Source organism: Coturnix japonica, chromosome 22 (genome assembly GCF_054131305.1).
Source record: "Coturnix japonica strain WE chromosome 22, WE-NBRP24, whole genome shotgun sequence".
NCBI lineage: Eukaryota > Metazoa > Chordata > Aves > Galliformes > Phasianidae > Coturnix > Coturnix japonica.
Window position 1 is genome coordinate 8091456 of NC_140684.1, and position 23246 is coordinate 8114701.

Consider the following 23246-nt stretch of genomic DNA (forward strand, 5'->3'; position numbering starts at 1 on the left):
TCTTCTTGGAGCAGATAAGCTCTGCGCTGGGAATGTACTAGATGGGATATCACAGCCATGAGCTCAGCAGCCCTCTGCTGCACCCCACATTGCTGGCAGATCTGTAGTGTGGACAGGGATTGCTCAGGGTGGTTTTGCAGCTGGGTGCAAGGAGCTGAGGACGGCAGCAGCAGCACCAGCAGGGCTGGCACTGGGCAGCAGCTCCTGATGGCTCCCAGCCAGCCAGCTTGTCTGAGACGGAAACCCCAGTGAAAAGGCTGATAACAACCCATGTTTGTGGCCAGAGGCCCAGTGGCCCTGCATGGGAGGGCAGAGCCCAGGGGAGTCCGCACCAAGTCCAACACGGAGGCTCCGTGCTCTAACACACTTCGCAGCATTGCTCTGCGTGCACAAACTCCCTGGTGCCAAGAAGCAGTGCACACCCTTTGCCCTGCCTAGGGCAAGCATGGGCACTGCAAAAAGATGTAGTAGAAAAACTAAAGGTTTATTATTATTATTATTTTTAATAAAATACATTCTTACAAAATAACTCTCTCTCCCATGCTGAGGGACTGAGCATGGCTCTGACTGGCTCTCCTTCCACCCCTTCTCCTCCATCTGCATCTGCTCAAGGCTGCAGGGGCCTGGGATGCAGGACACCTCAGCACGGGTCCAGCACCCCACACAAGGCTGGTGGAGGGTCCCGTGGGTGCCTCAGTGAGAGCAGGTCCCCTGTGGCCCATGCAGGTGCCACCTGCTCCAGTGTCCCAGCAAGCCCCGTGCCCAGAATTCCTGTGAGTCGACATCGGATGCTGCTCCTGCAGCCTTGAGGCTGGTGATGGGGATGACGACTGTATTTTGGAAGAGGAGGAGGAAGAGGTTGCGGGTCTGTCGGGCAGTGTGGAATGCTGGAGAGAAAGGGGCACAATGGTTTTGGGTGTCCTGTCCCCACAGCTGTTTTCCTTCCCAGGGCTACCCCTGAGACCCACCACCCCCTGACCGGGGGAAACCCTGCTCACCTCTCACGGTGATTTGTCCAGCTCCTTCTCTTTCTTCGTTGACTTTGACTAAGAGTTAAACAAGAGAAAATGGTGATGCTTTTACAGAGCTCCCTGCAAAGGCACATGCAGTTGGAGAGCACCAATTCCTAACACCCAGCATGTGAGATGAATTTGAGGGGATCTGCTTTCACATCCTATGAATGGACACGGAACACTCCATGGTCATGGGGATGTTCTCAGAAAGTGATTTGAGAACATCATTTTGGAAAGGATACAGGGGCTCTGGGTTCTCACCCTCTCAGGACAGTGCCTGGATGCTCCTGGATGCACACACCCTCACTCACCCGCCCAAGGGAGGGACATGCCAGTACTCACAGGCTCCTGTTCTGCGTACTTGAACTTCTTCTGCTTGTAGTAGTCCCGTCCTTGGAGAAAATGCAGCAGGAGCAGGTCACACAGGACAGAGGCCTTGAAGCAAATCATAGGCAGGGTTGGGGCTGCCTTCCAGCTCACCCTGCCTGCTATGCTTCCAACCCAGTTTGCCCTATGAACTGGGGTCATTTCTTGGTGCTGAAGAGCACACAGCCTCCAAAAGCCAGTTTAGAACATTTAGGACAAAGCAGTTTAAGCCATCAGAAATTAAGTGCTTCCCATTTAGGTAAACGTGGCACCCACACCCTTAGGATCATGTAGAAGTTTTTGTGTCATGCATCAAGATTAAGATCCCAGGATGCTCTGTAGGATGGCGCTCCCCACAGCAGGAATGGTGGGCACGGGGTCACACCTCCTTCCCCTTTGCCCACCCCCTGACAATCACAGCCAAGGGTAATGAAGCTACACGAGGGCTGGAAACATCCAAACTTACCACTCCAAAAATACCAATCCCAGAGCCAATTGTGGTCATGGTGGGGATGATGTCAAATTTGCCCGCCTGCATAAAACGAGACAGAAGTGTTGTCATGTGACAATGGGTTCACAAGGAAAGGATGTGACAGCTCCAGGTAGGGCTTGGCTAAAGAACCTTGCAGGAATTCCAACTGCAGAGCTCACCACTGCTCAGAGAAACAAGGACTGAGTAATGTTTTTAAGCACGTTGGTCAGAAAAAGAATATGATTGGTTTGGGTTCTGGCACATAAATTGAAATTATTTTGCTTCCTATATTTGTAACTAAATGAAAAAGGGACACCCTTTAAATGCTGCCAGTGGGAGCACCACAAGGAAAGCCCTTACCTTGCCGTTCACCAGGATGTCAAATCGGATCCCAAACACCTTGTACAGCGTCCTCTTTTCTATCCCATCTTCTCTGTAGTATTTGGCATATCTGTCCCATTAGATGGGGAGTGTTAATGGTTCATTTGGGTGCCTACAACCCCCTGCATCCCCAGGGCACTGGGACATGGGGCAAGATCTTCTGCCATCCATTGGGTGCTGTGGGATCCCCAAAACCATCACCTCCAGCTTTTGCCTGTAGGAGGAATGCCCTCACCTGAAATTGAAGCCTGGTGAAACGTTAGTGTTGTCATTGTACAGGCCGTGGAACTGGTAAATAGGTTTGCAGTACCGGATAGGCCAGTCGAGGTCACAGTTCCAGTCGATGGTGATGCCCACCACACCGCCCTGCAGCCAAGAGAGCGGTCACTGAGGCTGCACTTATGACCAAGTCCATACCCTCTTGTTCCTGATCATCATGCGAAGCCCAAGGAATGATTTAGTGGATGCTCAAGGCAGGGGGGTTTTAGCACTAGATGATCTTTGTCATTTCCAACCCAAGCCACCCAATGACGCTGATTCTACGAGTAGATCTGCAAAAGAGTGCTCTATGGCCCCTATGGAACAGCCTGTCCTTGCCTGATGTCGCCCATGAGCTTTGCCTCTAGTTTAATCTCACTGCATCAAAGCATTGCGTTTCATGGCTTACATTTAAATTTAAATTAGAAAAGGGCTACGTCCAAAGAGCTTCATCATCTATAAGGGATTTAATTCAGGCTCTTCTGTGCAGCCCTGGGAAAAGCACATCCCTTGTCCCAGTGACACCAGACCCCGTGGGTACAGGGGACAGCAGCAGAATCTTCCTTACCTTCACAGCCAACACACTGAAATTTTGACCTGATTCCCTCACGATATATCCCAGGTTGAACATAGGGCACAAGGAGTCAGTGACTTTGTGGTACGTGCACTTCTTCAGGTACTGCGTGGTGATGCTCTCCACTAAGTTCCGCCTGGGAATGACAGAAGAGCAAAAGGGAGTCTGAAGATCTGAATCATTTTAATGGCAATGGAGGTGTCTGGTCCCACACGTTGCTCCAGCTCATAGATAACATGTTCCACAGCATCCATAGCAATTCTTTGCCATCTCCTCTAGAAGGGATGACAATGCCTTGCATGCTGCTCAGCTCTGCCCTTTGTCCCCAGAATAGCCTTTCCATGAAGCCTCCTGATCCAGCTGGTTTCATAAGCGTCACGCTTTGCTCAGCCCCATCCCATCACTTCTGCTCAGCACTTAATTAGTGGCAATGATCAAAGACAGGAAGTCCCTTCATGACCCCAGCTGGCTGTGGCTGCCCTCGCTTCCCAGAATCTTCTGTCCCCTGCTATGTCCCTATCGTGCAACCCCAGTCACTCTCCCTACAGAGTGGGGATATTACTGGCTTAGTGAGGAATTTCCTAAGCTCAGCACAATTAGCTTCTCCTAATTTGCTCCAAATCAGATACGTGATTGGTAGCATCATAAATCCCTTTACATGTGTGCTGGCGTGTGTCTGACCCCACATCCTGCTGCTCTGCATTTTTGAGGCAGCAGGCTTGTCCTGGCTGCTCACACTGCACTGCCTCATGCAATGTTTTACTGCTTTCTTATGGGGAAAAGCAGGGAGAAGGAAGGGAAGGGGAGAAGGGAACAGAAAGAGATTAATTCCACCCTTTCCTACAGCCACCAGCCAAACTGGGACAGATGTGAAAGGGAAAAGTTCATCTCCACCAGCTCGTCTATATGGATGTTGCAGTCAGACCATCGTGAGCAGGTTGGTGGGGGATGCCATCCTTCCTCTATGCAGGCAGATGCACCCATGGCTTCCACTTAGGGCCATGGCCAAACAGAAGTCTTCCCCCAGACCAGCCTCACCTGGACACCTTGAACTTGGGGAAGGTGATGCTGTTCTTGATGAAAAGGGTGAAGTTCTCCACTTCTGGCAACAGGGCAGGGCTGAAAAACACAAGTGTAGGCACATGTCCACGGCAAGGGGGAAAAGGACTCTGTGTGTGCTGGGAGGTGCTTCATGGTGGTCCATGGAGATGAGAGATGGAGCTCATGGCAGAGCAGAGTGATGCTGTGAGGGCAGAGAGAACAGAGCAGGGCCACAGGGCCATGCACAGAGCCCAGGATTGCTCTGCTGACCCCAGCAGGGTGGGAAATAGTGCAGCAGCATCTCCGCTTACTTGGGGATGTAGTAGTCCACTTCAGCAGGGCACCAGCCGAAGATTTCACAGGTCTTCACTGTAGTGTTGAAATCAATGCATTTGCCTGTCATGATTCCTGTGGGATAGAGATAGCTGTTCACTTCCCTGAACACTGGGAAACTCAGCTTAATACTGGAATTCATGGGGTCTGGCTCGAGTTCCAGCTCTGCCAGAGATGTCCAGAGCACCACATACTCAGTTCTTTGTGGCCTCTTTACAAAAAGCACAATTAATAGTGTCCAATTATCTGCTAGAAAGCCATCAGTTTGGCTAGTCAATTGCCTTGGCTAGTTTTGTAAGGAAGGGTTTTTGCAGCTCAGACATCACTTGGAAGAGGAAAGCAGGACCAGCCCCAGTGGGATCCTCTCCGGGGATGCTGCACCACAGCAGCAGGTGACTGTACCTTGCCCCTGGCGGCTGTAAGTCCCCTTACTGCAGTCGCTGTCCTGCCTGCAGAAACCAGCATCTGGCAGCTGTTTGGAGAAAGGCACTGAGCATTGTGTCCCAGCCTCATATCCGTGCTTTCTGTCTGTTTGTCCCATCCTGGGGACAGAACTCATTCATACACCTCTTCCCAGCCAAGGGCATCCAAAGTAAGCAGGGAAAAGACAAAGATTTTTATTTTTCAGCTCCTTGCTGTCAGAATTACTTGCCCAGTGTCACCACCACAAACCCCCCAAGTTACAGAGGCTGTGACCACTGAAGGAAGCAGGTGTGTTTACCTCAGGGCAGGTTCCTTGTTTCTGTCCAAGGGTGATAATGAAGTTGGTCATCACCACAAAAGAACTGTCCCCCTGCAGAGACACAGCCAAGGAGCTGATGAGTGGCAATGTATTTTGGCAGTTCCTTTATAGAGGAACCTGTCCTGCTGGCACAGGAGACACTAAAACCACCAGGGCCTGGCTGGGCTTGTGGCTTCTTCCTCCACAAATATGGGTTCTCCTTGGGGTACTATGGTGTCACCAGCCCCAGAGATGATACAGGACCATTTCTTCCAAAGGTGCTGGTCTGAGGTATTGTAGGAGCTTTGATCCTTGGTTAAGTGACATCAAGCATGCCCTGTCAATGCTGGTGGGCCCCAGGCACGGGATGCTCCCAGGTGTGCTATGTGGGCAGGGTGTTATTGTGGGACCCTCCTGCTTTTCACTATGGAAAGCCCACGTGTTGCATGAGGAAATTCCTGGTTGGGGTGACAATAGTTCCCAGCCCCTCCTGACCCCTTACCTGGGGTGGGAAGACATAATCCACCACATCCCAGATGCGTGGACCCAAGGTGCTCTCGTTGGTCATCGTCAGGCCCTTGAGTTTCACTGACACAGAGCTGATGACGGTGTCCTGTGTCTGGTAGCCCTTCTCATAGAGGAAAACCCACCTGTATGGGGAAAGGCAACTGGGTGAGGATGGCAGCGTGGGCACGTGAGGCACCTTTGGACAGGACAGGATGAGGGACATCATGGGGGATGAGGGCAGATGCTACAGGCACATTTCTGTGGCCCAGGTACCATCACCAGGGGGGGATATTTCCCAAATTTCCTCTTGCTGGAGCTCAAGGCATATGCTATAGCTGCAGGACTCTACTCTTGCCTCAGGCTCATTGAATTTGGGATGTGCAATGCACTTTGTGGCTGCAGGCACACAAAGGCAGATGGAGCAGGATTTGTAGGCATTTGGGACCTAAGTCTACAGTGGGTCTGTAGCAAAGGCTGCAGGATGCCTGCATCTCCCAGCTGGTGGCTGGGGCCAGCTCCTGGCACTTTTTAACCCAGGGCATAAACAAGCTGCCACTGGATTCGCTCTGACTCGGGGAGACTATAAACACGGGCAGGCGACCATTCTGGGTAGCATTCCCGGCACTAAAAAAGGAGCGGTCTGGTTTTCGTCCCCGCCTGGAGCTCTTCCCTGCATCTGCCGGCCCTTCTGGGGACATCATGAGGATGATGCTTTCCGGTGTGCCCTGAGAGAAGAGAGCAGCACCCAAGGATGGAAGCAGAAATCACGCACTGCTGAAGAACTCTCATTTTACACCCTAAACTGTACAGGGCTGTTCAGTTTATGTTGGGCATCTTCTCCTAGCTGTGGGCTGGGCAGCCCTACATTTGCCTCCATCCTGCATGCATCCATGCCAGTATCCTCCTCTGTCCCTGGGCATCACTTCCCCCACTGTTGGCATTCTGTTTTCTCCCTGCTGCCCGGCCCACTTTTAGCTGAGTTACTTAAGCTGTGGTTCCTTAGGAAATCCTGCGGCGACCAACCGCCCCTTCATGTTCACCATTTGCCTGCAGTTTGGGCTGAGGTCCTGGTGATTCAGGCAGGAGTGAATTGGGGTTCCACCCCACAAAGGGCTGCCCTGGGCTGCTCCTCTCAAATTCCAGGTACAGTGGGGAGAGACCACAGTGGGCACTGCTGCTCACAGGGCGCTCTGATCTTACTCTGAGCTCCATGTCCAATAGACACTCACTTTCCCCTCAGTTCTTTCTCTACTTTTCCCGCTGTGCCATGCCTCCCCTGTCTATACAAACCTCTCACAAGGATTATTCCTGGACACAGATGCTGCTTTCCAGCCTGTTAGTGCACAGCACTGATTCCTGCATTATTCCCAACTCTTGTGCTTCGTAACACTGCACCTTGTGCTGGCAAATCCCCATTACAGGAAGGATCCTGATGGTTGGAGCCAGCCCCGAGCAGCCTTACCAGGCCAGGGGCACCTGAGAATGTGTGTCCCCACTTAATTCTAGTCCACCTGCCCCTTCTGCACCCTGTTTTTAAGCTGCCCTTTGGCTGCCTCCTACAAGCAAAAGAAAACAGGGCCCTGGAGTGTGGCCTCCAGCAGCCAGGGAGGGCACAGGGAAATTTATGGACCTGTCTGCAGCCACTTGGGGCTCACAAATCACCACGCTGGCCCCAGCTGCTTCTCATTTCATACTAAGGAAAATAAAAATAACAACAGATTCTCAGGCCAGCAGCCAGCAGCTGGAGCAGAGCAGAGGGCGGCTCAGTGAGCGCCGGGGCTGGGCAGGGATCGTGGCTCTGAGCCGCTGTGATGGGAATGATGTGGGGAGCAGCCCCACAGCATGGAGTGACCACAACATGGGAATGCGATGCTGACACCATTAACCCCCCCATGCTGGAATACAGGGGCGATGGGAACCTCCTTCCTCTCTCGTTCCTATTTCTCATTTAGGAAAGCAAGCTCACCCTATGATGTACGCCAGGACGACGAGCTGGATCATCCGGAAGGTCAGTCCCACCTTCTTGTTCCGCACCAGCACCATGCGGGGGGTGTCATACTCGAAGAGGAATGAGGAGATCCTGTCCATGCATCGCTGCTCCATGGTCATGCCCGGGCTGTGCTGCTGGCCCCAGTGCTTGCCACCGCCACACAGCTTGGGCTGTGTCTGCCGTCACTCCTCTGTTTGCAGAGGGATTAAAATATAAATAAATAGAATGATAAGGATAAAAAAAAAAATGCTATTGGTGGTGCGTTGTGCTCAGCCGGGCTGTCAGGCTTCCTCTTCTGCACAAAGACGGGTTTTCCTCTTCCTTTAAGTACTGGGCTGGGTGCAGCGGTGCCCTACATGGTGCGGGGGTGGGACGGGTGCTGGAGCCCTCCCTGGGGCCGGGGGGGGGCTCAGGGGCAGCAGGGATCAGAGGCACCCCAGAGTTTAGTGCCAATGGTCCCTGGGGTGGATTTGGGCTGTGGGTCTCCCACTCTTGTCCCTAACCTATATCCCACTCCACATTCCAAAGGCCACCTCTGACCCCATCTCACCATACTAATGGGAGCACAGGAGCCCTAGCCCAGCACTGGGCACTCAGCCACAGGACCCCAGCCTGGCTCCCTTCCACAGCTCAGCTGCCCCACTGGGGATTGGCTGCAACCCAGCATTCACAGGGGCTGAGCTGGGCACTGCGAGGCATCTCCAGCATTTCCTGAGAGGCACGGCTGTTAGCAGGGCTGGTGGGATGCAGGCAGGGATGCTGAAGGCTGGGGCGCCATCATGGGCAGGGGCTGGATCTCCATGTGCTGGCCTGAAATTCAAGGCCTGACACTGCTGCAATGGGCAAAGCACAAAGTGTTGGCTGCAGGACCCCATACCTGCGCTGCATCCCATCAGCCATTCCCTGGGCTGGGGGTTGCTTTGCTGTAGAGTAGGTGGGGGAGGTTTTGGGGTGTTGTCTCCAAAGCTCCCCAGCAATGCCAGCACTCCATGTTGCACCCCTGCCAATACAGGGGACAGCTTCTGGACATACCTGAGGGGCACCAAGATAGGAACGTGGTTCTGCTCTGCCTCTGTGTTGGGGAACCGCTTTGGAAAACACAGAGAAGTTTCCCCTGATGGGTTGGATCTTCCAGAACATTCCTGTTAGCCTCACCCATTGCCCTTTGCTTGGCACTGCGCTGCCGTTGGCTCAGAATGCCGTCACCCCACAAACACAAAGTGAGCGCACTGCAGGAAATGGGGAGCATGCAAGAAACCCAAAGCTACAAAGCCCGAGGCCCAGGAGCAGATGCTCAGTGGCATGACTGCATCCTGACCCCAAGAGACATGAAAGCAGCCACGCAAAGAGCCAAAAGCAATGCAAAGAGCTGATGCTAATCACATAAGATTGAAGGCCGATACCACTATTGAGCGGAGCAGGCAAACCTTATAAGCTGAGATATCTGTCAGGAGAGCAGCAAATAACTTACCGTATGAAACGAGGCCTTTTAGGGAAGGCGCTTCACCCCTGCCAAAGCCATGGGGATAATGAAAATAGGACAGCTAAATTTAACAGCAAAATGACTTGTAAAAGAGTCACTTCCAACCTTCTCCCTGGTACTTGGAGTCAATAAAATGGTTATAACATGGATTTAGCAAAAATAGTTTCCATCGGGAGATAATGGGCACCACCCAGAGCGATGTCCCTTGGAGCCACATTGCAGTGGATATGCAGCACCCATGCACCATGCCTGCAGCACCCAACTGTTGGTCAATCAGCAGCCAAAGCTTGGCTAATGCACCTGGCCCACTGCATGGTGCTCGCGTCTCCCTGGGCTGAACGCTTGCTAAATAACTTTATAGCAGGGAGTGTGATGGCATTGCCAAGCTACCTGTCTCCATAACAATGTGAGGCGGCACCAAACGGTGCCAGCTGGTTGGCATATCTGCGTGCCATCAGCACTGTTTGCTGTGATGCTTCCCCCGGAGATAACCCTGCAGCCTTCCAGATGGTGGCTGTAGGGAAGCACTATGCGTGAGCCTATGAATTAAATTGTGTTTGTATGGGAAGTACCTGCCCCTGGGCTGTGGCTGCCTGCAGATCTTCACTGGGTTCCTGGAGCCATGCTGCTGTGCAGGTGCTGGGATCCCTGTGCCAGACTGGGGCTTCTCTCTGTTAAAGTTCTCTGGTGAACGTGTAGCTGTAAGGGCTAACACAAAGATAATTGGAAAAAAACCAACAGTGGGGACAGAGCATAAAACTGGGCAGAGTTGAGGGCAGTGAGTCCATCAGCTCCATTCTGGGAGTTAAAAAAGCACATAACAGCAAACACTGCACTAACACCCCAATGGTAGCACTTAGGACCAGGCTGCCTAAATGCTGGGTTAGGGTTAAAGTTAGGGCCACACTCCTTGCCTGGCACTGCCAAGTCCTCAGCACCAGTCTCAGTTGCATCCACTGTCCCCATCTGTTCTAAGGGCTGGGATTGACTCAGGAGCATCCTGGCTTCGCTGCTCCTCCTGCCCTGCTCATTGCACGGCCTCTGCTTGGGGCTGCCCAGAGAAAAAAATATATAGTATTTTTAACAGGGACATCTGGGAATGCGAGGGCATCCTCACTTCACAAAGGAACCTGGATCACCAAAGGGTTCAAAGAGTGGGTCTGAAAGCCACCACACGTACCCTCATCCCATAAAGCAAAGCTGGGGTTGGCACTACCCAGGCTTTCCAGGCTCCCAGGCATTGCTTTTCCAAAATATTCTATTGAGGGGGTGCTGGAAATAATAATAGATGAAGTTCATTACACAATCCAGACTCACGCTTGGCAGCTTCCAGCGTGGAGCTCTGAATTTCAGCGCAAAAAATGTGCAGCACGCTGCAAATCTGGGGGCCGGGGGGAGAGAAACACAGTGACAAGTGGGGTGGAAATATGACAGGGGGTGCAAGGGAGAATTGTGCTGGCTGAGGTCACCAGGCAGAGCCCCTGCATGTTGGTGGCTGCTCCCAGCAATGTTAGCTACCCGGGTCCCTATGCTCCCACTGGCTGGAGGAGATGCTCCCACTGCCCATAGGAAGGGCAGGGAAAGAAAAACCCAGAACTGGCAGATACGTACAAGCGCGGGCTACGAAACGGCATGTTCAGCTTTCTTTCCAATTTTAACTTGTCCTTGACCTCCCTTCGCTCCTTCCCAGCAGCGCTGGCTCTGCACAACGCCCCAGTGCAGACAGACAGACGGATGTTTTTGGTGGTGCTCAGCGCTTGGCAGAGATGTTTGCATCCTGAGTTGCCACGGCAACTCGCATCCCTGGTTGCGGGCTTGGCAGCTGCAAGGCAAGTGAGTGACACTGGGATGCAGAGGGCAACGATGGGTTTGGTGCATCCATCCCATGCCAAAGGCTTCCCGTGGGGTACAGAGTCTCCTTTGGTTATTGTAGGGTTGGAACCCACTCTAGGTGTCAGGTTCCAATGGCACACGCTGCCTCACCGGTGAAAGGGACTGGGGAGAATTTTGAACTCACTGTGTTCCCAGGAGCAGCTGCAGTGGGTTGGTTTGATGGTCCATCTGGCATGGAGGTGGCCCTATGGCAGGCTGCATTTGGCAGGATATTGCCAACCAATGTCTTCTTCCAGAACTCTTCATGGCTGCTCCATGGCTTTCTCTGAGTCTTTCGTCAGAATCAGCTTTGCAGCTCCTTTCTCCTCCTTAATGCATTGGGAAGGGGCACGTGGGGCTGTATCACAGCAGAAACACACGTGGAGGGACTCACTGTGAACTCTGATTCGGTCCAAAGCACGGTGTGACAGCATTTTCCATGCAAAACATGACCATGAGACGAGCTTTGGGTGATCTGGGGCCATGAGTTTCCATCTCCAGCTGTTCTGTTCCACTCCCCAGCAGAGGCCAAATGCTGTCATTATTCCTTCTTTATTAATTATTTCTTTTGGAGATCATTGCAAGGCTTATCCAAACCTACTCAGCCGGGGGGGAGTTAAGGTGAGGACTGTTCTGGATGCAGTCAAAATTAGCACTGTTATTTGTGTTGCAAATTAGCTGGTACTTTAAAAAATCCCCAAGTTGGATCGTGCCACTTCTTTCACTTCGCCTTTTGTCGTCTGATGCCAGAGACGAGTTCAGCTCCATTTCTAGTTTGGCTGCCCTGGAACCCACAAGAAATCCCAATCTGGTGAGCACAGCTCCTTTTAGGGCTGAAGAATGCCCTCAGACACCACTTGCAGCTCCACGGGCTCCCAGCTGCCCCCCAAATCTGCACAGACGGGCAAGGGAAGAGGGGAGAATGGCAAAAAAAAAGAGAAGAAAAAGCACAAAAAAAACCCCCAAACAACAGAAGATCCAGAGTTGTCCAGTAAAATTGCTTTTATTTCTGTAATTTCTTAAGTATAAAACAAATCAGCCCAATATTGTGTGAACAGAGTGGTCAGTGTGCATGTGACGGCGACAAGCCCGGTGGCTGCGCCGCGGGCACTGGGATGCGACATCAGAAGCGATAATTGAGTGGAAAAATATCTCTCATATAATAAAATAGGAAACCTCATTTCTTTCAGTTCTACCCCTCAAGTAACACCCTCCCCCCCCCACCCTCCCCCCAGATATAGTGATTTACCTCTCGCTACAAAGCACAAACTCAGATTCTGGATTTGGTGTGGGCATCCTGTATCAATCCACAAGCACATCCCCAGGCTGAAGCCATGCTATGGCCTCACTGCTCATCCTCCATTGGGTCCCATGTGCCCAGCCTGAGCCCCTGTCACTGCTGCTCCATGCAGATTTAGGGTCATTTAATGCCCCGCACCTACCCAAAGCTGAATGGCACTGAGAGGGCACGACCAGGGTTGGGTGACACTTTGGCATCTGGACTAAGAAACACAGTCATGCCAGGTATGGATCAAAACCACAGTAAATCCCACTGTGATGCTCTCAGCTCTGGGACACCTCATCTGCACAAACACCAGCACACAATAAAACCCTGTTCTGCCATTCATCCTCACCCAAACACAAAGGAAAAAGAACCCAGTCCATGGCTATTCTCCTACTTCTCTAAGATATCTGTACTATAAAGCCTCTGTCACCAAAAAGAATGGAGTGAAACCTGACCAGAGGGGGGTGAGAAATTAAACGATGATGGAAAAAAGAGAGGTGGTTCAACCAGTGAGAAGGGGAAACGGGATGACTGCTCTGGGTTTCCTGCACTCAACTCCTAGTTCTGAGATGGATCTGGAATAAGATCCAATTAAATCAATAAGATCAATAAAATGACCCAAGCATGACCTCTTCCAACAGCCTTCTGCTGGTGGGCACAGAGGATGTCTGCTACCATCACCCCAAGCTCTCTGGCATCATAGGAGACCAGGCAAAAATCACAGAATCATAGAATTATATAGAATCATTTAAATGGGAAGGGACTTTAGAAGGTCATCTGGTCCAGCAGGAATTTAATAAAGTGTTAAAGTGCCGTGATTTCATCTCTCTGAGATTTTATCTTTTAATTCTCCATACATATTAGAGATTCCTACCCATCACTCAGTGCTCATTATTGAGACCTTTGCACAAACACACACATCTTTGGGTCGAATTAACAATCCCATAGCAGCCATAAGGCTCAGGGTGAGCAGATAGACTGAGGTGGAACAGACAGTTGGACTGACATGTCCCAGGGAGATGCACTGAGAAACTGAAAACCTCACCAGATCCTATTGATGGATTGGGATGCTCTGAATCAGCTCCAACCTCTCCCAAATTATCTTCCAGCCCCAGAGAAACAGAGGAACGTCTCCTCTGAAGTCCCTGAGCTGGTACTGGATAAAACGCTGCACTGACATTGGGTGCTGGATGAAATTCCTGCTGGGTATCGCCCTGCACAGAGAACTGGGGATGATCTGTACCAAACCATGGAGAAATCCACCCTTTTTGTGAAGGGCAAACCCACACCTGCAGCCCTATGGAAGCCCTGTGGAAGGTGGAAGCAGTACCTGGGGCACGTCCTGTTCCTCTGCACCGGGCTGTCTCATTTGTGGGGAAAACTGCCCTTTAAGAGGAATTGGTTGTCCCCGTGGGAACACCAATGAGCTCAGTTAGACATAATGTTTGAAAAATAAAACTTCTTCAAGACAAAGTATAATAATATTTTTTTTAAAAAAATCAGCAACAACCTTCTTCTAACCACAGAGTAACTAGAAAGATCTTCCTAAAGAGCTCCATATTAAAATTCCTTGAATACATTATATATTAAATACAGTAACAACATCTCATGCAAGGTTTTCTGTACAATTAGATCAGCTCAGTAGTATAACAATTCTGTACATTCCCATTGGTCTGGGGGCTCTGCTCATCTTTGTCAATGCTGGTGATGGAGAAAAGAAAGAAGGATGGCTTCTGCTCGTAGTGCCCAGGGCAAGGTGTGCTCCTGCCCATGGGGAAGAGGAACAAGAAAAGCACTGGAAGCTTTTAAGAGGCAAAAAAAGTGAAAGAGCAAGATGCTATCGCAAAGCCTGGCTCTAGTGCTGGTGGGTCCTCAGGGCTGGGATTTAGGAGAAAGCAAAGGTAGAGGGCAGCTAAGCATCACCAGGATGGATCGTGGGGAGAAGGAAGGAAAATGGGAGGGAGCATGTGGGGAGCTGGGATGGATGACCCACCCTGCAGCTCAATAGACTGAATTCAAAACCGCCCTGATTCACCACCTCCCACTGCAGCCTGTGCCATCCTCCAACCAAGGGGTGCTGCTGGGGGACGTTCTATACAAGCATACATTCATTCCCATCCTGATGGTGGGTGTCAGGGATATGATGTGCAAGACTGGAGTTCTCCATAGCAGAGGACACAAACTCACGGTTCCCCTAAGGACTTATGCTCTATTCACAGCTCCTGGCAGGGAAATAATTGAACATAACTGAGCAAAGGAAGCATGACCAGGAGCAAGTGGGGACACGAGGACACCCTGCTTGTCCCCACGCTTGGCTTCAAATACCTCCAGAGGAGATGGGCTGCACCTTGAGCAGCTGGTAGGAGCTCACAAGACATCGGATGGAGGGGAGCAGACAAAACCACGCCACGATTTGGTGTGGGATGAACCTGAGAAGGTGAAGGGCCAGAGGACAGCAGGACAGGGAGACCTCCAGCTTCTGCTGCACACACTCACAACCATGGCACCAGCCACTCCACGACACCTCGCCCTGATGCTGTCCCCAGCACCCCACAGACCCCATCTCACACCTCCAACCTCAACCCCCCCATGGCTCCCTGCCCTGACTCAGCTCACTGTGCTGGGACAAAGCTTTGTGAGGGGGCCACCAATGCTGCAGTAACAAATCCCCAAGGAACCACATTCTGACCATCCCGCGGCCCCGTAGCTCCATCCCCAAAACCCTCTGCCAGCTGGCCAACAATTGCACTGTTATGTACAGGGAAAGGAAAGCAACAAAACAAAACAAGAAAAAAAAAAAAAATCAGGGTTTTTTTTTCTTTTCGACGATTCACCCGCATTTGTCTGGTAGTGGGACACATGCATGTCCTGCTGGCTGCTAGCGGTGGGCACGCATGCAAACCCTCAGTCCGAGTTACACGTTTGGGGTCCTTTAGCCTGGAGCATCTCCTTCGTGTCATTCATTTCTTGTCCTCTTCTCCTGAAGCAAAAAGAAAACAAGAAGAAAAAGCATTGGTGGGGGTTTGAGAGCTGCCCACGCTGCATCTTGATGCATCTATGACTCTCAACCCACAGGTGCCAGCATGCACAGCAATGTGAGGCTCAGTCCATCTTCCTGCTGGGGAAATGGGAGAAAACAGTTTGGACTGGGCACAGCCCAGGGCTGCAAACGTGTCCTGCCTCAGCCTGGGGACAGGGCCTGATTCCAGGGAAAGGACCAAACAACAGGACAGTAAGGAGGAAAAAAAAAATAGCAAACAATCCATCTTTTCCCCAATTTCTCCCAAAACTTCCTTCTAGCAATGCTGTCAAGACCCTTTGTATCCTGAGATGAAACAAGCTGTCACTGCAGCAGCATCACTCAGCCACCCGATGCTAAACCTCATTGCAAAGCTCAGAGCCACCCACCCAGCACTGCATGGGCACTCCAGGCATTAAGTGGCTCTGTCAAGGAGAGGAACACAGAACACTGAGATCAGGGTGAAAACCTCCAGTCTCAGTTTTCTGCAGCCTCAGGGATGAGGAAAACTCAGAGTAATGGAAATACCATTTATCTCAATCTGATCAGTGGAGAAACATTTCCATGCCAAACCTGAATCAGCAAAACTCACAGCTAAACATTGGCAGCCGTCAACCCAATGCCCTTGGCCACTCCTTAGATTTTGGCGTCTCTGCTGCAGGTCCCATGCTCGAGTCCAACCCCAAGCCCTGCCTAGCTAAATCTGCTGGGATGCAATGTGGGTTGGTCCCCACAATACTCAACAAGGCTTCAGCAGAAGCACGTGGGGATGAGACAAGTGGGAACGCCCACCCTTGCTCTGGAGTCCTGCAGGTTTTCAACTGGTGCTCCCCGTTCCACGTGTTTCTTACTGTCCTGAGAATTCCTGGCAAAGAAAAAAAAATCACAACACCACATTCATAAGTGGCTTTTCATTGTTGTTGTTGCTGCTGTTTGCCAAACTCCAGAGATGATGCAGAATTTAAATGATTTCTTTGAAATGAAACGTGTTCAAATGATTGAAGCGTGATTTTGCTGTGATTGAGAGGCTGCATCTGAATCTCTTACTGGATAAAACACAGAGCGATTGGTGGACATGCAGAGCACCACGACCAGGGGGGCTCAGGGGATCTGGCACTTTAGGGACGTGGCACTGGGGACCAGAAGCAGGGAACACTCCAAGCTGCTGTTAGGCTTCAAGAGAATCATCCCTTCCCAGAAACCGCCTCCAGAAACCTCTCTCAAAGCTGGGTTGTTACAGCGAAACACAAAGTGTGGGAGACAGAAACACTCATCCCCAGAGCACAGATGGTGAAGTGAAATCCAAGGCCATGCATGGGATGTGATAGCCAAGAACCCAACCAGCTCTCCTACACCCCAGCCCAGTGCTGCACCTGAAGATTGCTGCTATGCAATGAGATGTGCCGGGGTGATGCGAAGCATCCATCAGTCCAACAAGAGATGCAACAATTAAATAACATTACACCAGGAACAATTTCCAACTGGTGGACAGGGAAGCTGGGGGGAGCATCCTGGGACCCAGTGATGGCAGCGGTAGCAAGCTGCAGATTTTTCTGCCTGCAATAATTTCCAATCCAAGATTTCCAGGTTTTCTACATTCACACTGCACTGGGAGAAACCAAACTGAGCCACCACGATGCCCCAAATCTCCCCCTGGCCAGTCCTGTCTTTAGCTCTGAAATGCAAGAACTTGGCCCTGAAGGTTTAACTCAGCGCTGAGATATCACCCACAGCAGTGTCTTTTTCAAGAAATGAAAGAAAAAGATGATATCATCCACTCAGAGGGCTGTCTAAACACACGGTGTGATTTACAGCGCATGAGAGCCATGGACCTGCTGGGCCTGCTGCAAGCAGGCTCCCACTGCACGCACCCTGCATAGAGCCCAGCCAATGGCAACTGCAGTGAACCCAGTTTGTAAGGTGTACAGCTCCTACTAGGTCTTATAACAGAGGTGGCAAATATGAGACAGGGAGAGCCACGGAGCGGTGCAAAAATCAAAGGGACTTCTGTTGGAAAGCACTTTTTTGATTTCTTTTGCTTTAAAGGAAGGAATTCAGTTCCCAGAGGTTTGAGAGGAGCTGGATAAACACACACGGCAGATTTATCTGTTGTTCCTGCCTGCAACGAGCATTTCCAGCAGGCTGAGTATCAACCACTCTGCATGGCATGGCAGCTGGGGAAGAAGAGGAAGGAGAAAAAGCCCCTTTTTCATAGCTGAGAAAGCAGAGGTGGATGGACATGCAGTGCAGACATCATGTGAGTTGCCCCAAGCCATCACCAACCAGAGCACAGCACCGTGGGGCCAACAACCCAGCACTGTGCTGCCCATTCTCACCCTCCAGGTGGTTACGGGAAAGGTACTTGAGTCCTTCGTCGAGCAGGATGACAGGCAGGGAGATCTTCAGGACAACCACCCACTGCGGCCAGCTCAGGGGGGTCACTTGGAAGATGAGCTGCAAGGCAGAAAAGGGTTTGACATGTTAATTGGGAAAGAGATGGGATTTCACTACTGCCCACAGTGCCACATCTCCACAGTTCTTGAACACCTCTGGGGTCAGTGATTCCACCACTCCCTGGGCAGCTGTGCCACTGCAGCACTGCTCTTTCAGAGAAGTTCTTCCTGACACCCAACCTGAGCCATTGCACTGTAGGCACACGGTCACTCAGTGGCATAATGAGGGACAATGTCACCTCCTGGACACAGCAACTCACTTCATGCCACACACCCTTAGGTATCAACTGTGGCATCACCAGCCTTGTACTTCAAAGAGGTGATGTCTCCAAAAGATCTGCATCACCTCCTGGAGGCAGTCACACAGCTTCATGTTGTCTATAAAGACAGTGTCTGACTTAGGTAAATACATGCTTCAGCAAGGTGACTCTTGGTCCCATGGCAGTTCGAGCCCCAGGGCTTGGGGACATTTATCCCAGAACCTGCAGATCCAAATGGTACCCCAGGGAAGGCCCTCAGCCAGAAGAGAGATCCCTAAGCTGCAAGCAGAGGTGGCACAGGGCACTCACAGGCATGGGCTTGACGTAGAGGATGAAGAAGTGCAGAGCCATGGACATGACGATGGCCCCCAGCAGCCAGATGTTGAGCCATGGGGGCATTCGCAGCAGTGACTGGTTCTCAGAGACACTGGGAAAGCAAGGGGACATTGTCAGTGCCAAAAGCCTCCTCCCGGCCCCCACATCTGCCCAAGATCCTTCAATTCCAGACCATTCATCTTCAAGCTTTGCCACGATGTGGATCTGGACACTTAACTGGAATGGCTCTGCTGGGTAAAGCAAAGCCTTCAGCCCACAAAGAGTTGCCTACAGAGACCCTACAAGACATGGGTCACATGGAGCAATCCTGCTTCCACCCACCTGTTCAGAGCATTGCACATTTCAATTGTCACCAGCACAGACAGAGCCATCGTGGTCGGGTATCGAGACTCAAAGACTTCACAGTCAACTCCTTCAAAGATGGGGTTGTCTTCAGTGCATCTCATGAAGTTCCTCTGCCAGCACAGGAACCCACCAGTAAATATGTCTTTCCCACCAGGAACACATGACCATCACAACCACAGACAAAAAGGGGTAGGGGGAAGACCTCAACTCACCAACTGATGGAAGGAGACCTTCGGTCCCTCAGTGTCATACAAGAACCACCAGGTCGCTGCACCCACCGTGGCCAGCCCCACATACACTGTGACCAAGAGAGACTCCTTAGCTGGAGCCTGGCCATGGTCCCCCTGCCCAGCTTTGTGCCAGACCACCGGGGCTCACCTCCAATGGCCAGGTAACGGAAGAAGAGCCATCCACTGATAAGAGGCTCCTTGGGGTTGCGCGGCAGCTTGTCCATGATGTCCAGATCGGGGGGATTGAATCCCAGTGCAGTGGCTGGCAGCCCATCTGTCACCAGGTTCACCCACAGCAGCTGCACTGGGATGAGGGCTTCGGGCAGGCCCAGGATGGCTGTCAGGAAGATGCTGCAAGTAGAAAAGACAGAGGTGTTGAGTCAGATAGTGTCTGAGTTGTGAAAGGGAAAAGTGAGTAGTAACACTGGGTTCTAGTGTGCCAAACTCAGTTTAGGGAAATGACTTTTTACATGGCCTAAAAGGGGAATGGCTTTAAACTAAAAAAGAATAGGTTTAAATCAGACATCAGGAGGAAATTCTTTAGTCAGAGGGTGCTGAGACCCTGGCACAGCTGCCTCAAAAACTGTGGGAGCCCCATTCCTGGAGGTGCCCATGGCCAGGTTGGATGGGGCCCTGGGCAGCCTGACCTGGTGGGGGGCAACTAGCCCACAACAGTGGGTGGAACTGGATAATCATTTAAGGTCCCTTCCAATTCAACCATTCTATGATTCTGTAACACGAACTGGTGACAAATATCAGCATCAAGATACCCCACAACTGCTGCCCACAACAGGGTTCTCACCACACGACCTCCCCAACGTTGGAGGAGATGAGATAGCGGATGAACTGCTTCATGTTGTTGTAGATGGCCCTTCCCTCCTCCACGGCCGACACGATGGTGGAGAAGTTATCATCAGAGAGCACCATCTCAGCAGCTGACTTGGCAACAGCCGTGCCAGACCCCATGGCGATGCCAATCTCCGCTTTCTTCAGGGCTGGGGCATCGTTGACACCGTCACCCGTCTGCACAAAGTCATGATTAAAGCATTGTGAGGGCAAGGTGTGGGCAGGGAGCAGGAGGCCGGGGACTCACCATGGCAGTGATCTCATTGAAGGACTGCAGGTACTCAACGATGCGGGACTTGTGTGCTGGCTCAACGCGGGCGAAGCAGCGAGCCTCACGACATGCCTGCCGCTGCGCCTCCGGGGACAGCTCATCGAACTCCCGGCCTGTGTACGCTTTGCCAGACACATCCTCGCTCTCCGTGAAGATGCCGATGCGGCGGCAGATGGCCACTGCTGTACCCTTGTTGTCGCCCGTGATCATGATGACGCGGATGCCTGCCTTGCGGCACATCTCAATGGAGGAAGTGACCTCCTTGCGGGGAGGGTCCAGCATCCCCACGCAGCCCACAAAGGTCAGATTGGTCTGAGGGGACAGCATAGACCATGTTGACGCCATGAAAACAACCACATCCCTCCCCACCACAAAACCACTGTGGGCATAGTGATTCCAGGGCACTCGGACAGGAAACTTTTGGGATATTTCCCATCATTGGCTCAGAGGAGCCATCAGTCTCTTCCACAGACATTCCTCATCAGTGAATCCCCACAACCTCAGTACAAAGGGATGCTCCCATCCCCTCCAGTGCTCCTCACACATCTCCACTCACATCCACCACATCCCACCTGGAGGTCTCCAGGTCTCAGCAATCACCCCATGAGGATGTACACCAATGGCACTGGGCCCTTGTCTTTCGGAAGGGACACTAGTGGGACAGAGCCATTGGCTTTGGGGATGGACACCAGTGGGACAGGGCCCTTGGCTTTGGGTTCAGCCTCATTGCAGGCAGCTCTGCGACAGTGATTGCAGAGAATGAGCTGAGCCATTGCACCACCCAGAGAAATCAAGGGAGAAATACCACTGGGGCAGCTGGAAGCAGGCAGGTACACTTGGGAAATAAGGAGAAAAGCCCTAGTACCTCATAGTTGGCGAAGGTGGTGGAGTCGTGCAACTGCATGGTCTCCCTACGGACGGGTGCATCGTGAGTGGCCAATGCCAGGCAGCGCAGTGTGTTGATGCCCATGCCCCAGTCCCGGATCCGGCTCAGGATCTTCTCCCTCACTGGTGTAGTCAGTGGAACCTTGGCTGTGCCCACACGGACATGGGTGCAGCGCTCAATCACACTCTCTGGGGCACCCTGGGAAGGAGCAGGGGGTGAGGAGCTGCTTTCTGGGGGTCATTCCTGGTCTGCTGTCCTCATCACCCCAGCACAAAGGTCTCTGGTGCACAGGAGACAAATCTGGCTGCATGCAGAGCAACATCCTTTGTGTGTGTGCTTGGGAGCAATGAGTGAGGGTCGTATGCTATGGGAATATGAACCTGGAGACTGAGCATCTCCTTCTAGCACTGAGCCAGAGGAAGTGGAAGCACAAGGTCTGGAAGGAGGAGAAGGAAATCTTCCCAGAATGTGAGCACAAGTACATCCTGGCAGCACAGCGCACTAGGTGGCAGCCTTGACACGAGAGACTGGCTGGGAGGGATGAAGTGAACTCAGGTTCAGCATGGGATCTGCTGCACGGGGATCTGCTTCATTCCTGCCTGCCTGAGGGGCTCCCGCCCTACTGTTCCCAAAGGGACAAGATGGGTCCCACCAAAAAGATTGTGTTGCTGCCTGCAGGATGCTCACAATGCCTTTGTGATTTAGGAGCACATGGCTTTGAGCATCATAGCACCTCACCCCATCCCTTTTTGACCCTGATGTTCCCCTTTAATTTCAGCCTTGCATTCCCTCTATTGCTGCTCTGAAAAGAGCTTGCAAGGATGGCAGACCTGTGTGGCCTCTACTTGACCTGGAGGACAAAATTCATCTAGAAACTCTCTGAGTGGGAACACATGGACACAATTCTTCTCAGAGTCAGTGGGGAAATTCTTGCTGCGTCTCCTCCCCTCCTTTCTCTTGGGAAGAAAATGCCCCATAAATACTATTTTATTTCTGGTTACAATGGAAAGCCGAACCACTTGGGCACTGCTGTTGGCTGTGGTATCCAGGCATAAAATGTAGAGCCTGAATTGGGGCATGGGAAGTTCCTGTGTTCCCAACACCAGGATGCTCAGCACCTTTTCCTCCTTCTGCTCCACTTTACCTCCCACAACACTTTACCTTCAGGACACCCGGACAAACCAAGGCAGAAAACAAACCCAAAAGCATCACTGCACCATTAAGCACCACTGGGACACACATGAGGGACCTCACCCCATACCTTAACAAACATCTTGCTGCCAGCAGAGTTGTGACCGGACCCAGTAGGTGTGCAGTACACCGACATGGATTTGCGGTCGCGGGAGAACTCCAGGGTGCATTCCTTCCTCATCAGCTGTTTGATCACCTGTGAGACAGCACTGCTGTTAATCATTCCAGGAGCAAGATGCCCAGAAAGACAGCAGCTGGTCCTTGTCACTCCATTGTGTCCCCATATCAGCATTATAGCAGCTGAGCCAGCTCCTGGGAGAAAAGCCACTTACAGGGCAGCCAAGGCCAATCTGAATTATTTTCCATTGAGGGGAGCGGGGATGCTGTTGTCTACCTTGTTCACTGCGTGGCCAAAGTATTTTGCAATTATTATTTTTTTGTTGCTAGGAGGGTGTTGTATATGAAAAATCTAATGGCACGACACCAAATCCAGATGGGAGAGGAAGTGCATTTTAACCAGGAGAGGGAGACATGGCAGAGCCAGAGCAGCAGAACAGTCAGTGCTGGAGATTCATACGCCAGAAATAGAGGTGCTCCAGCAGGAGCTGCAGTGCTGGGAGCTGGGTTTGATGCACACTGCAGAGGATGGTTCAGGTCAACACAGACCTGAAGATTTTCTAAGGCTTCTAACCCCTTATGAGCTAAGAAATAGCACCCTTGTGCCAGACCAGCACCTTTATCACCACCACCAAGCCCTCATCTCATCCCCTTCACACACCGAATTGCAGGCGTTGGCTCGCTCCACCTTGGAGAGCTTGCTGGTGTCTGTGTCGAAGACATTCATCTTTTCCACCAAGCACGTCAGGGCCGTTTCAGTGGCTTCCCCCACCTTCTCGTAGACTTTTTTTGACTGGAAAGCAGGAAATAACAGAGCTCAAGTGTTGGAGGACATCCCTTCCATGCATCTCCACCTCAGGATGTCCCACATGGTGGAACTGGATGAAGCCATCGATTAAACCCAATGGATGGAGACCAGAAACCAAACATCACTTGCAGCACCACAGCACCCCTACTAGAGATGGGCTGCATTCAAGGTAGAGAAACCGTTTGCCA

The 23246-nt window shown here is 51.7% G+C and overlaps 2 protein-coding genes across 6 annotated transcripts in view; both read right to left on the minus strand.

Moving 5' to 3' along the window:
• Positions 1 to 465: 465 nt before the first annotated feature.
• Positions 466 to 9802, minus strand: P2RX1 (purinergic receptor P2X 1). Of its 3 annotated transcripts, XM_085521731.1 has the most exons (14): positions 9712 to 9802; positions 7633 to 7846; positions 5662 to 5809; positions 5160 to 5231; positions 4841 to 4910; positions 4417 to 4513; positions 4103 to 4183; positions 3059 to 3200; positions 2468 to 2598; positions 2212 to 2302; positions 1846 to 1911; positions 1356 to 1448; positions 999 to 1046; positions 466 to 887 (listed from the first exon to the last, which is right to left on the minus strand). In XM_085521731.1, exons 2-13 carry the CDS (start codon positions 7773 to 7775, stop codon positions 1002 to 1004), a joined length of 1179 nt encoding a protein of 392 aa, XP_085377857.1. In that variant the 5' UTR covers positions 7776 to 7846; positions 9712 to 9802; the 3' UTR covers positions 466 to 887; positions 999 to 1001. The 3 variants fall into 3 exon arrangements, 2 of the variants coding, with proteins under 2 accessions (XP_085377857.1, XP_015736388.1); XM_015880902.3 differs by lacking the exon at positions 9712 to 9802 and having other exon boundaries at positions 7633 to 7961; XR_014936386.1 differs by lacking the exons at positions 466 to 887; positions 999 to 1046; positions 1356 to 1448; positions 1846 to 1911; positions 2212 to 2302 and having other exon boundaries at positions 4103 to 4307.
• Positions 9803 to 11998: 2196 nt separating this feature from the next.
• Positions 11999 to 23246, minus strand: part of ATP2A3 (ATPase sarcoplasmic/endoplasmic reticulum Ca2+ transporting 3) — a 32904-nt gene continuing 21656 nt past the window's right edge. For 2 of the 3 annotated variants that reach the window (XM_015880900.3, XM_085521730.1), the window contains exons 11-22: positions 22912 to 23043; positions 22204 to 22329; positions 20922 to 21140; positions 20033 to 20368; positions 19742 to 19962; positions 19088 to 19290; positions 18922 to 19007; positions 18686 to 18819; positions 18338 to 18455; positions 17652 to 17769; positions 16108 to 16180; positions 11999 to 15276 (exon numbers count right to left, since the gene is read on the minus strand). In XM_015880900.3, coding sequence (XP_015736386.2) covers positions 15201 to 15276; positions 16108 to 16180; positions 17652 to 17769; positions 18338 to 18455; positions 18686 to 18819; positions 18922 to 19007; positions 19088 to 19290; positions 19742 to 19962; positions 20033 to 20368; positions 20922 to 21140; positions 22204 to 22329; positions 22912 to 23043 — 1842 coding nt within the window. In that variant the 3' untranslated portion in view covers positions 11999 to 15200. The remainder of the gene's footprint in view (positions 15277 to 16107; positions 16181 to 17651; positions 17770 to 18337; positions 18456 to 18685; positions 18820 to 18921; positions 19008 to 19087; positions 19291 to 19741; positions 19963 to 20032; positions 20369 to 20921; positions 21141 to 22203; positions 22330 to 22911; positions 23044 to 23246) is intronic. The other variant, XM_085521729.1, reaches the window with a different exon arrangement.

Coding starts and splice junctions, on each gene's coding strand:
- P2RX1 (XM_085521731.1), bottom strand. CDS start 7,775: ATGACCATGGAGCAGCGATGCATGGACAGGATCTCCTCATTCCTCTTC. Junction 3,201..4,102: donor CCCAAGTTCAAGGTGTCCAG/GTGAGGCTGGTC, acceptor TGTCATTCCCAG/GCGGAACTTAGTGGAGAGCA. Junction 2,303..2,467: donor TCACCAGGCTTCAATTTCAG/GTGAGGGCATTC, acceptor CTAATGGGACAG/ATATGCCAAATACTACAGAG.